The sequence below is a fragment of the Carassius carassius genome, chromosome 2 (assembly GCF_963082965.1).
Source record: "Carassius carassius chromosome 2, fCarCar2.1, whole genome shotgun sequence".
NCBI lineage: Eukaryota > Metazoa > Chordata > Actinopteri > Cypriniformes > Cyprinidae > Carassius > Carassius carassius.
The window spans coordinates 7,455,184-7,468,337 of record NC_081756.1 but is presented as its reverse complement, the minus strand read 5'-3'; the positions used below and the strand labels follow the sequence as shown (position 1 = coordinate 7,468,337).

Genomic DNA, 13,154 nt, shown 5'->3' with positions numbered 1-13,154 from the left:
TTTTTTTTTAGAATGAATAAAAAAAAAAAAGATTCAACACATTTTTATAGTATTGTATTTTTCCCCACTGAAATGTATTTTTCTTATAAAGCTGCACCTCTAAATTGTGTCGCTAAATAGGCTAAAATAGCTTGACATAAAAAATAAAACAGAACAGAACAGAACTCTAAACTCCTGGTTGACTAATCATTCTGAGCCATTGCGAACAGCTCTGTTTTTCACCCATTAACGTGAGCGGTGAAGATGACCTACCGTTGTGCTTTCTGGGTAGTTTAGGTCTCAATGGTTAAGCAAGTTAAACAGCTTAGTGTTAACACCAGCACACTCGTATCCACAGATGTTACATTGGTCTAGTCAGGAGTGTTTTATGCTATAAATGGGCCACACATTGAGACACAACATCACCTTCCCTTTATTTGCGTTTCAACAGAACAAACTTTCAAAACAGGGCCAAATTGAACTCCATCTCTGCTGAAAACTGCATCTGGATCGGTTTCTGCCTGGACGTAGAAAGAAGAAGTAACTTTGGCAAACAGCATTTGAGTTGTAAAGCTGGTCTTCCACACAAAACTGTATTTATGATTTCATGTCAGCCAAATCCATTTCAAGTGCATTCATCTTTCTTAGGCTGTACACTCCTTTACTCAGCAAAAGTACATCATTCTGCAATAAAATATCACTCATGTTACAGTATCAATTGTTCTCTCAAACAAAAGAAATTGAAGTGCAGCACCTCTGAATGCCATGCACTCATGCAGCGCTCGTCCAGAAGCTTTGATGACACTGGGATTTGTGTGTCTGCCTGGCGCCTGTAAGAAAATATCAAAACCTTTGTTTCAGAATTGCTAATGATCTGTCTGTTTGTCGTGAGGATCTAAAAGCTGCACGTCCTTTATATAGAGATGTCTGTAGATGGATATCTAGGTTTTGTGGTGGTATAGCATTACGGTTAATGCTGGAAACACAAAGACAAACCCCAGATGAACCCCAGTGATTCATCACTGTCCCCTTCAGCAACACGGCTTGCAAGACAAACATCACTGGGCATCTTAAGGCCAAAAAATAGAACTAAAATAATATCTAAATATTTTTAGCCTGTTGTTGTGATGGATCCATAATTTCAACAATCAAACTCTGTAGTAATATTTACTACATGCAATACTAACTTAACCAGTAAAAACTTTAAAGAAATTAGTAGTTTTATCCATCACAGACACATTCAAGTGATCAAAACTAACATTAAACAGATTTAGAATGCCACGAAAGATTTTTCAGATAAATGTTATTTTGAACTTTCTATTCATCAAATAACAGTGAAATGTAACATTTTTCAACAGAAATGTTTCTGAAGGATCATGGGACACTGAAGACTGGAGGAATGATGCTGAAAATACAGCTTTGATCACAGGAATAAATTACATTTTAAAATATATTCAAATAGAAAACAAATATATAACAGTAATAACATTTAATTTTCGTTTTTACTGTATTTTAGCTCAAATACACGCAGCCTTGGTGAGCAGAAGACACTTCTTTATAAAATATTTACTGTTGAACAAATGTTTTTTTACTAAAACTTTTCAAGGCATGCAATGAATTGAATAATTTTGAATAATTGAATAATTAATAAATAATTAATAAATTAATAAATAATTAATGCATAAATCAGTGAAATTCACTGAAACACTGGGAATTTACAGGAATGAACTGAACTGCATCTGCATTTTTGCTGCTGATTTTATTCAGTGATAGTTTTCCCTTTCACAGAAACTCTGACATCTCATGTGCAATTGCAATGAGACTGACATTAATATGCCAAACATCACTTCTGTTCAAATATATAGAATGGAGAAAGATTTGAGAGCTGCCGCACAAGTGATTTTCTATAAATAAACTAAAAGAGATGTCAGAACTTGAATACAGAGCACATGAACTGCTTTTATGGTGTTTATGGAGCTTGACAGATGTCTATTATAAATGGCCATCGTGCAAGAAGAGCTGCATGAAGATAAACACAGAAGGACAACATAAGGGAAAGTAAATAATGCCTGAATTGTCATTGTCTTAATCAATTCCTTTAAACACAGCATGTCAGTCTGTAACACGGTGTATTTGGCTCTATTTGAGCTTATCTGGTTACCTACCACACGGTCTGTCTGAGGGGTGATTGTTTATCGCTCTCTCCATGCCCTCTTTTTACCCGCAGCATCGCTGTCTATTTTGCAGGCAGTTTGCCAGTCTCACCTTGGCTCTGCTGTGCATGAATATTCATCTCACCGCTGTCTGCTGCTGTTATTATTTACCCATAATCTCAAAGTCAATACGGAGAGAATGACACACAGTGTGAGAAAGCTTTGTTTATTTCTGCCCATTTTCTGGATATCTTTCACCCTGGGATTTCTTGGCTTGCACACTGCCAGAACTCATTCCCTTAATCGGTATTTCTGTCTTGTTCTCCAGTAAAAATATCTAAACGCCCCTCTAACAAGATGATTTTTCATTCAACAGATATTAAGAATAATTTATCTAGAATTAAGCTTGTTTTTCTTACCCTATTGGCTACTATCCTATCCTATTAGATTTTCTTGTTTCTCCCTCTGAATGTTTATGAAAGAATACAATATACAAAAAATAATTAGATAAAAATCAGTCAGTCTGCCATTAGCCATTCACAGTATTAGAGTCCTGTATGAATGATCTAAGTGCATGGTCTAAAGCGCACGACCCAGGTGCACTCAGAGCACGTCCGAATTCACTTTTGCTAGTTTAATGACGGGAAAACGGGTGTTTTTTGGGTGTAACGTACCATAAACCTATCAGAGTCTCATCTCCCATCCCCTTTAACACAGTTGTGCTCGCACCGTGGTGGGTTCGCTATTTACATGGCAGAATGTAATTTTTCATTTTCAAAAATGTTTGTGTGCTGCACGTCCCTGTGTGTGTAATAAGCAAAGTGTATGCATGTTGTTCATCTGTCTATAGGCACATATTACTAACACGCTCTTTAAATAACAAAGAAAACATTCTGCACCAGACTTTAGACAAGGTTTGAAAGTTCCTCAAAATAGCAATGCGCCTGAACACAACTCTTTTTTTAGACCAGCACCCCAATGGGCGCACAACTGAGCAAAAATGCTTTCTACTGGGTTTATGATAGGGCTCATAGTGTTATTAATTTAACTAACTAACTAACTAAAAAAAAAAAAAAAGATTGTTACCTAAAATAAAATAAACATTAAAATAAAACGTATACAAAAACTTTATTTCAGCTAGTTGCCAGGCAAAATGTCTAATTTCAGTTTACCTTGTTGTAATAAAATAACTAAAACTGAAATAAAAATTCATAAAAACTATTTATAAATATATTATAATATTTATAAATGTCTATTATTTTTGATGAATTAAAATCAAAACCTACTAAATATTACAAAAACTGGAAATCATGACTTTCCAGGATTCTTTGATGAATATAAAGTACAAAAGAACCATGTTTATTTCAAATAGACAGCTTTTGCAACATTATAAGCCTCTTTACATTAAATTTTGATCAATTTAATGCATCCTTGCGGAATAAAAGAATACATTACTTTAAGCAACAACAAAAAAATCTGACTGACCCCAAACTTTTATAGACATTTTATCCACACACACATAGAAATACAAACAAAAACTACTAAAAATTACAACACACAAAACAAAATTACTGAAACTATAATTAAAATAAAACCAGAAAATATCAATATAAAAACTATTTAAGTATATCAGTGACACTAAAATAAAATTTTTGCATTTACTTGGGTTTCACGTTCACGTCATGCTATAAAATCACAATTAGACTCTGTCTCCCTTTGAACCTTCATCTCACTTTCATATCGCTTTTTAAAGATGATTTACATACCATTTAATCTCACATTTCACAATTTCGGGGCTTTTTTGTTTTATTTTTTGGGAAACTAGTAATTTTCATGTCCAATTTTATTTTTATGGAAGCTCTGCCTTTCTAGCTTCCTCTGAGAAAATGCCCCTAGAGTAACTCATTCCAGCTTTCTTCCACGTGTCATGCGCTGGGGAGTCTGGGATAGAAGATGCCAAGTGTGATAAATGTCTCCCATATATTCACACTCTCCCAAAAGTACAACACACACAAAGCACAATCACTCAGGTGTTTACAGGCACACACACACCCCTTGTTCCACCAAAGTCAAATACTGTTAGACTCAGACAGGCCATAAAAATGCCTTGTATGAAAACAGGTATGGTGTGTGGCTTAAAAATTGCTTTACATTTTTTTTACATACTATTATAACCAACACTTAATTGGATTTTTTCCCAATTCATTAAAATAATTTAAATCAATCAAGCAATTTAGCATAGCTAATAAATCAGATAATTTCGCCAAGGCAGGACTTATTTGACCAAAAAATACAATAAAATTTTTTTAAGAACATTACTACAATCCTTAGTGTCTCATGATCCTTCTGAAATCATTATAATATGCTGATTTGCTGCTCAAGAAAAATTTCTGATTATTTTCAATGTTAAAAACAGTGCTGCTTCATATTTTTGTGGAAACTGTGCTAATTAATTTTTTTCAGGATTAGTTTGAAGTTTAAATATTTTGTAACATTTGAAATGTCTTAACTGTTACTTTTTACCATTTATTGCATCCTCGCTGACTTTATTTTTATTTATGTTACTGTAAATCGCAGGAAACACAGAGATAAATCCTCATAAATAAAAAAGACATATCCAAATACTGTAGCCGCTCTATCCCCAGAGTTAATTTCAGCACCATGATCTCACAAACATAACTTTTTATAATAAACACACATAGCCTATAATTGTTGCAAAAGCAGGTTCTGTTGTGGTCGACATAATTTAGTTTTCGCTGAGTTCAGTAGCCTGGCAATAAAGAGCAGTATATGAACACTTATTCCACACACATAACAAACATGTAATGAGAGCTCAAACATTACAACGTGCAAAGACTCCCTTGTTTTTCATTGTGTGAAGAGAATTACTGGTGAGGAAATTATGGATTGATGAGAAAGTTTATTGACCGTGGAAGAGGGGAATGTCCGTTGTAGCCGATTTCATTAGCATCATTAGCAGTGTTGCAGAAGCTACTTCGAAACCATTGTTCGAAACCAAGCTATAAACGTCCCAGAATTCAAAGAAGACAAACCCCATTTTAGTTATACACGTGCTTAAAAATAGCAGCTTTAATAATAATAACAAACTAGCTTTTTTCAAAAAGTCACTAACACTAATGTTACACTTAAGCTAACGTTTTATTTATGTAAGATTACAAAACTGACAGTTCACCTTCAGTTGCATGGTATGTTTTTTTCTCTCCATAATATGAAATTTAGAAGTTTGTCATGCTAAATCATGACTTGGCTAATTACTGGGGTGCTATGTTATATGCTACACAGCTACTGTCACTGTTCGGATAAATTACATAAAATTCTATATCATTTTTCCTCAAACCGATTCTGGATCAGAAAGGGACACAAATTTTTTTTCAAAGCCTAGCAAGCTGTCATTTAAATGCTACCTTTGCAGATGCGTCAAACAGCAGGTAACAAAACAACATTGCCTTCCTTATGAAGCAGAGAAATACGGAGTTTGGGCATGAAACTCCAGATGGCACAGTCTGATAGGTCTAACTCAATCTAATAATTGTTTCATGGCTCAGCTGATTGGTTCTCTCTTGCATCGGTAGCCAATGAGCTTGCTGCTCAGCATTCAGATATATGACTAGTGCTTGATATAGCAGTTGCAGCTTGCTTCAGAAACCCTCCACCTTCCCCAGCTCCACCTGTATAGATCTGCTAAGAGGCGATTCATTTATGCTATGGGGTTATTTCATGTATGTTATATTTTCAGCAGCAATATTTCTTACATGCTCACAGCAGCATGTTGTAGATATGCAGCAGATCTATTCCGCCAAAACCAAATACTTTCATTGTCATGTACATTACCATTGCCAATCCCATGAGAGTTGTCATGACAGAAATGCTGATGGTGAATTATCATTCATTCAGTACTGAATAGTGTAAAAGACGAGTTCAATGTAATTAAGAAAATAACTACTGTAGTCAATGTTTACAGCTATCAGAGTAATGCATTGTTAGCTTAGCAACACTTAGTTAACTTAAGGCTAAAAAAATCTCTCATATGATTAAAATCAAATTATGTATCCAAATCAGTCCTGTGTGTTTAATTTTAGTAAGGATGCTCTCTTAAGCTGCCTTTTCAGACAAACAACAGAGCATAAATCAGCTCAATAGGTTTTGTAACCGTGCACTGACAGATTAGGGTAATATGTACTGTGAAAACAGTCTCATTTACTGACTATTTTCACCTCCCTTGACCATGTCTTTAGACAAGCCCACACTAAAAGACAAAAGAAATACACCCAAAGTTACACCTGAGGGCAAAGTAAACACAACCTGCTTTAAATGCACATCTACCAGTTCCCAGCGCCTGTGCAGGCATAAATCAAGCCCATTCTGCCAGCACCAGCTGAATGGGCAAATATTTCAGAAGTGTTAAACAGAAGGATAATGAATGCTATTGATTTCAGGCTTGAGGCCACAGAGGCCCAAACATCTCGAGGCTGGTCACATGGTTGTGGCAGACTGGTGCTACAATTACACAAACTAGCCAAAACTATCAGTCAGTCATCAGAAGAGAAGCACTTGTTTGCACACTACTATGAAAGTAAACTTTTTTTTTTTGTTTTACCTGAAAAAGTTTAGTTAAAAAGTTTTCATTTAACATAAAAACCAAAAGTTAAACCAACAGTTAATGCAATAATCAATTAAGTAATTAAATGTATTTAATAATAAACACTCAAATAAAAGTTGAGTTTTATATAAACATAAAAATTATATAATGACACGATTATGTTTCAACTCCAATTTGTTGAAAAGATGGCTGCAATGAAAACTAGTTTTCAAACTTAGATTAAATAAAGATGACTAATGTGAAGTAAAAATGTATGTGTTTAACAAAATGCTCTTCCCCAGAGTTGTTTTCTTCTAGCTGAATAATGAGTTAATGTATGTCTATGTGATTTTGCTGAGGTAAATGCAACATTATGTAACATGTTGTTTCCAAGCTGTTTTATTGACGTCTTTTTAAAAACAAGAAATCAATATTGTTAATCTAGCACTGTTGGTGTTTATCCATGTTGTGTGCACTATATGTGCCACCAGAGAAATGCAAATTTTACGCTTCTGCTACAGACAGTGAATTCGGCCCTCCAAAACAGTTTTGGCCGAAACCGAAAATTAATATTGGTGCAACACCATTTGTTCATTATATTAGCAGTCAGGATATGTAGTATAACAAGTCGATTCCAACAGCCTTCAAAAAATTTGGACATACTTGACATTGGTGTTGGTGCAGATGATGTACTCAATCTCGTCTGAATAAGGGTTCTGGAAGGTGAAGCTGCTGGTTCTGATGAGCATCCACTCTCTGTTCTTCATCCGGAACCGATACATGACCGAGAGAACCTGTCCTTTCAGCTTGACCACCTAAACACCACAGAAGAACACAGGAGGACGGTGAACATCAGTTCACATCACATGCATTTACATCTTAGAAATTCAAACATCACATTATGCAACTGCATGTTACTTTGCGAAGAACTTAAGACCTTTTAGATAACGAATGGTGCAAACCTTGCCACTGTCGCTTTTGGCTTGCTTAGTTTGGGGACTCTTAATTTCTGGCAATACTGTTGGCTTGATTGCACAGACATTATTGGAAGAGAGCTGAACTGGATGATGACATCACTGAATCATCAATGAACTGACTTTAACTGAAAAATTGACTGTTTGTTAATTGTCCTTTATTTTATTCACAAACTATTTTCCTGTTTGACATCGTAAAGTGACCATCGTGACCTGACTTAACTTGACAAACATCACTGAGCCTCTAACATGGACTTTATTATTTAAGTAAGAACATACAAACGGCTGGTGCAACCCGACTGGGGTCTTTATTTTAATGCTTGACATGAATGAACAATGACTGTAATCAGCAAAAGAATGAGCAAAATATGACCAATCAGTTTCTACAGGAAATACCAAACCTATTATAAAAGTCCCCCACCAGGATCTAAAATTAACGCTTGTCAAGAGCCAAATGTGAACACAAATTAGCTTTAGAAATTAGGAACATGATGAATATTACATGCTTTATGCAAGAATGATAATCTGTCCCTCATTGATGCTGGTGACATGAGTGATTCAATTCAGAAAGCAATCAAACCCACTGCATTACAGACAACATCTATGACTAACAACGTTTACCTCAGTGGAAAATCTACCATCACTGGTTTTTCTAGGATGCACAAGGGTTTTTCCCTTTCCCATTCAGACTCTGAACTTCATCCGCAGTCACCTCTATCGTCACTTAAAGTAATGTTTGCCCATCCAAATACAGAAATTGCTTTAGATACAAAAGCGGTGTTCAGAGAAAACAACCCTCCACTCAAAAGAGCACGAAAGCCCATGAGAAAGATCTTCAGAGTTCTGATGAAAACGGCTCTCTTAAACAGCACAGAAGGCCAAACTTCAAGTGAGAAAAAATACAGCGAGTTAAAAGAAGGAAAAGGAAAACTTGACTTTTTCGGGCATACCTGTATATTCTGCTTTGAGAGAGGAAAGAGGATATGGGATATCTATTTTTTTATGTGGTTGAATTGAAGTGTACATAGTTAAGCAGTACAGAGTTTAATATAATTGGGAAACATAAATGCAAATCATATAATCTGATATAATTCTGAGAAACAATTTTCAACGACTTCCGTTAGGCCATATAGCAGATAGCCAATACTGATGATTATATTAGATTATAAATCCAATAACTGTTATATTGACAGATATCAATCTACACTGTGAGACCGATATTTCTATATTTCTATAATATTATAGTATTTAATCATATATAGAATTAGCTCTTATTTTTATTTGATTTTCCATTTTTATTTCAGCTTTTTTATGTGCTTTTGTCATTTTTATTAGCTTTGGATTCTTAAATATTTATATTGAAACTTTAAACTTTATTTAAGCTTCAGTTTTAGTAATTCTAGTACCTCAAGTTATTTTATTTCAGTTATGTGCCAAAGCAACATCTCCAATTTCTGTTTAGGCTTTTTAAAGTTTTTTCAAATTTTTATATTTTATTTATCTAATATTTAAATAATTTAAGTTGATTTTAAAAGGAAGCCATTATGGATTATGGATCTCTCTACGGTTATCCTTTTCCATTCTTTTATGACAAATGGTTTCTTCATCTTCACGCATTCTGTCAAGTAAGAATCCAGTAGTTCGCAACATCAACTGATTTTGTGCAACCCCGTGAATGTATATTTTTCTAGCCTCTGACATCTGCCGAGACTCAAAATCGAAACTACAGGCCAAGAATAACACGCTTTCACAGTCTCGCTATGCATAAATCGTCGGCTTTTGTCCAACTTGACTTTAAAAGTACAAGATAAGATACAGATAAGACTCAGAAACAGGTGTGTGTGGCCTGTGTGTGGCCTCGAGTTTTGAAGATGTCCAGTTATCTGAAGGCTTTTCTGGATGTCAGCCAGAGGGGTCCTTATCAGCCATCAACAGACATATGCAGAGAAACAGGCGAAAGTACTTTGACAAATCTCTTTGTGGTGTACTTGACCACTCAACCTTGGCCTTCTGGGAGGAGTGAGGTGGAGGATTGAGGGTCTTTTAAAAAGCAAAGCACGTAATATAGAGGGCATGATCATCTATGGAGTAAAAACACTGCACCCACCATTCAAGTGCCCACAATATCATCCCTGAGGTGCAATACCAACACACACACACACACAAATACAGTTGGCATAAATGTATGTGGACATCAGGATGTGAAGAAAATACTATAATGATAGCTGTAAACTCCCAGACGGGAACTTGAAGAGAAAGAAAAAGGGAACAAAAAATGACCAAAAGCTGGGGAAATAAAGAGCAGGATAAAAGAAAAACTGAGTTTTGGTAAAAGTCTAAAGATAAGGAGACGGGATGAGGTGCTCTTTACCTCCATCCTTTCTCCTTAACTTTGGTCTTTACAAAAACTCAGTTTTAACATTAGAATTTGTATTAAAATAACTAAATTATAGAATAATAAGAAATCAATTTAAGCTATATACATACACTAATAACAAATTGCCAGATAGTAAGTTAAGGATAGAAAAAGGCAGGTTTTGTAAAAGACCAAAGATAAAGAGATGAGGTAAAAAAAAAACAGGAACAGAGCTGTTGCAACAGGAAGAGCGAGAAGAGGAAATCAAAAAGACCTTGTGAAGAGCACCAGCTTGTGGTTTAATTGGCAACGGGATACAAAAACAGAAAGACAAACAACAACAGAATGGAGAAAACCTCTTCAAATGGCATCCAAACAGAAGACTGTGGAAGCGACCACTCTCCAATGTTCTCAGCAGGTACTCGATGGACTCAGAGAAACTCTCAGCCATGGCCAATCAACATGTATTAACTGATGGAGACTTTCAGCTCCTAGTACTGAATGACTAACCAAACAGCACAAGTTCACTTCCTAGTGCTGACTAGAGCGGGGAAGCAAAGGATTGTCAAGAAGAATGTGTTTTTACTGGCAAGCAATGTTTCACATAATGTCACCCCAGAGCTCAGAGTTTGCTCTTTCACAGCTCTGGAATCTATCGAGTTCTCACCTTGTCTTAGATGTTTCTCCTAAAATTCCTGAGAAGAAACAAATATAGTTGACATTCAGTTAGCCTTGAGCTATAAAATTAATGTAGTCAGCAGCTCAGATCAACTTGCTCATGGGAAAATATCATGAGAAATGCTAGAGTTCATTTTGAGATGTCTGGTTCATGATGTAGAACTGACAAATCTGAGCATCGTTTGAGATCTCTTGAAACTTTAGCAGATGCATGCGAGATCGCGTTTGCATGTGTTTTTCTCAGGATATTAGAGAAACATGGCTTTGATTCATGTCTTCATCAGAAAGAAGTTAAATCTCAATGAGAAACATCAAATGAACGTTTTTTCGAAAGTTTTATGAAAATCTTAAAGAAGTTAAGATATGTCTTAAGATAAATTGTAGGAAGTTCATAAAAATGTTTCTAAGGGCAAGTTCTCAAATATTTCCTTAAAAGCTTCTTATTTTTTATCAAGAAGAAAATTATGGCTTTGGTGTTTTCTGATTATATGGTGATTCTTAAATAATACAAATTCTATAGAAGAAGAATATTATTCTTAAGAATATTACGTGAATCCAGTCCTAGGAGACTCCATTAGCTCTCATTTTATCTTGAAGAGAACATCGAGAGATCTCATTTATGATTTCTTTCCTACAGGATCAAGGAGCTGATGACTGTGAGTGGGACTGGATCACCGCTGGTCGTTGGGTGTGTTTTTGTTGGTGTACCTGCTGGAAGCTCTCTCGCAGGTGGCTCTGGTCCTCTGGGTGACAGAACTCCAGAATATCTTTGCCAAGAAGATCCTGTGCAAACCCAATTAAAAGAACAAGAGTCATGTAAATTTGATATGAACTTGATTGGAACAAACTCTTTGTATTTTTTAAACACAGAGCACAGACAGCATCAGGGTCATAATGAATAATCACTGGAAAATGTTGACTATTTCCAGAATAAGCCTCAATATTCTCTATTATTTAGAGAACAGTCTGACTTGTCATGAATCTGTGATTGACGTTGAAATATGTATTGCATTCCAAATTCTAAATATTGGACAGATTTGTTGCTCTCCCCCCTCCTCCTCAGACATGATGCTTATGCAGGTTGCCAGATTGAGGACACACAAGAGTAACAAGCGCAGTTGTCAAATGGAAGTGATGAGACCTAAATTGTACGTAGATGAGCTGCCTCTGGTTACACTGCTTTTTAGATGGGTGCTGAGGCTTTTTAGGTTGGGTAGAATCTGTGATCTCTGATCCAGTTTGTTTGCTGGTTTCCATGGCTGCAATATTATTTTCTGCCAACTGGTAACCCGGGGTGTCAAAATACTTTTGGGTAAATTGGCAGTGGGCGGAATCACACAGACCAAAACAAACAGACATTCCAACATGTAATGCACATTTCAAAGTAAAATAACTGGCTGTTGCACGTTTATTTGTAAAAACAAATAAGTTTCCTAAATATCTGCAAACATATAACGGCATTTTTATGCTTCAGTGCAGTCAAAAAAGTTAAATACAGCTCCTTTAATATACAGTTGCATGTTGAGTGAAACTGACCTGAGGCTGGTAGCCAATCACGTTGATGCAGCGAGGGTCCACGAAAGTGATAATGCCATCCGAGTTGTGGCGGGAAAGGAATTCTGTCGGCACAGAGAGTCCGTTCATATCCATGGAAACTGGAGAACTGGTCACCTGAGAGACAAGATAAAGAGATTTTTACTTGTTTTGTATGATAGGATTCCTAGGACTATGAAAGAATCAGTTAACATATTTTCCAGACTATAAGTCGCACTTTTTTTTCATAGTTTGGCTGGTCATGCGAATTATAGTCAGGTGCGACTCATTTATCAAAATTAATTAAACATGAACCAAGAGAAATGAACCAAGAGAAAACATTACTGTCTACAGCCGCCAGAGGGCACTCTATGCTGCTCAGTGCTCCTGTAGCCTACACTGAGCAGCATAGAGCGCTCTAGTTCGGTTCATTTGGTCCGAACCAAGGGCAAACAATTATACATTGTAGCATTTTTCAACTTTTTTGGTTCCTTTTCACACCACACTGATTGCTTTGGTCCGAATCAGTTGAAACGAACCAAAATGCAGTCACATCCCTTACGAAAAATAACCATGGTTTTATTATAGTAAAACTGTAGTAACCCATGGTTTTTTGGCGTGTTGACTACCATTTGTATAACCACAGATTTACTACAAATACCATGGTTAAACTATGGTTAATTTAGAAAAACCATGGTTAATTTGTGGTTACCATGGTTTAACTATAGTAACCATGGTTTTTTGGTTTTATTTGTAGTAAAACCATGGTTAATTTTCGTAAGGGATGACAACATCCACATCACTCATTGGCCATGACGTATTTCCTAAACTGCTTTTTGATTGGTCAGAATTTACGTGCTGGGGAAAATTCCAGCATAGGA

General features: G+C 35.8%; 1 protein-coding gene across 4 annotated transcripts in view; it reads right to left on the bottom strand.

Annotated features, from left to right (window-relative positions):
* LOC132101351 (aryl hydrocarbon receptor nuclear translocator 2) overlaps positions 1–13,154 on the bottom strand; it is a 73,749-nt gene that overhangs the window by 21,573 nt on the left and 39,022 nt on the right. For all 4 annotated transcript variants that reach the window (XM_059506247.1, XM_059506256.1, XM_059506262.1 and 1 more), the window contains 3 exons: positions 12,277–12,411; positions 11,449–11,523; positions 7,396–7,547 (listed from right to left, as the gene is read on the bottom strand). In XM_059506247.1, the coding sequence (XP_059362230.1) occupies positions 7,396–7,547; positions 11,449–11,523; positions 12,277–12,411 (362 nt within the window). The remainder of the gene's footprint in view (positions 1–7,395; positions 7,548–11,448; positions 11,524–12,276; positions 12,412–13,154) is intronic.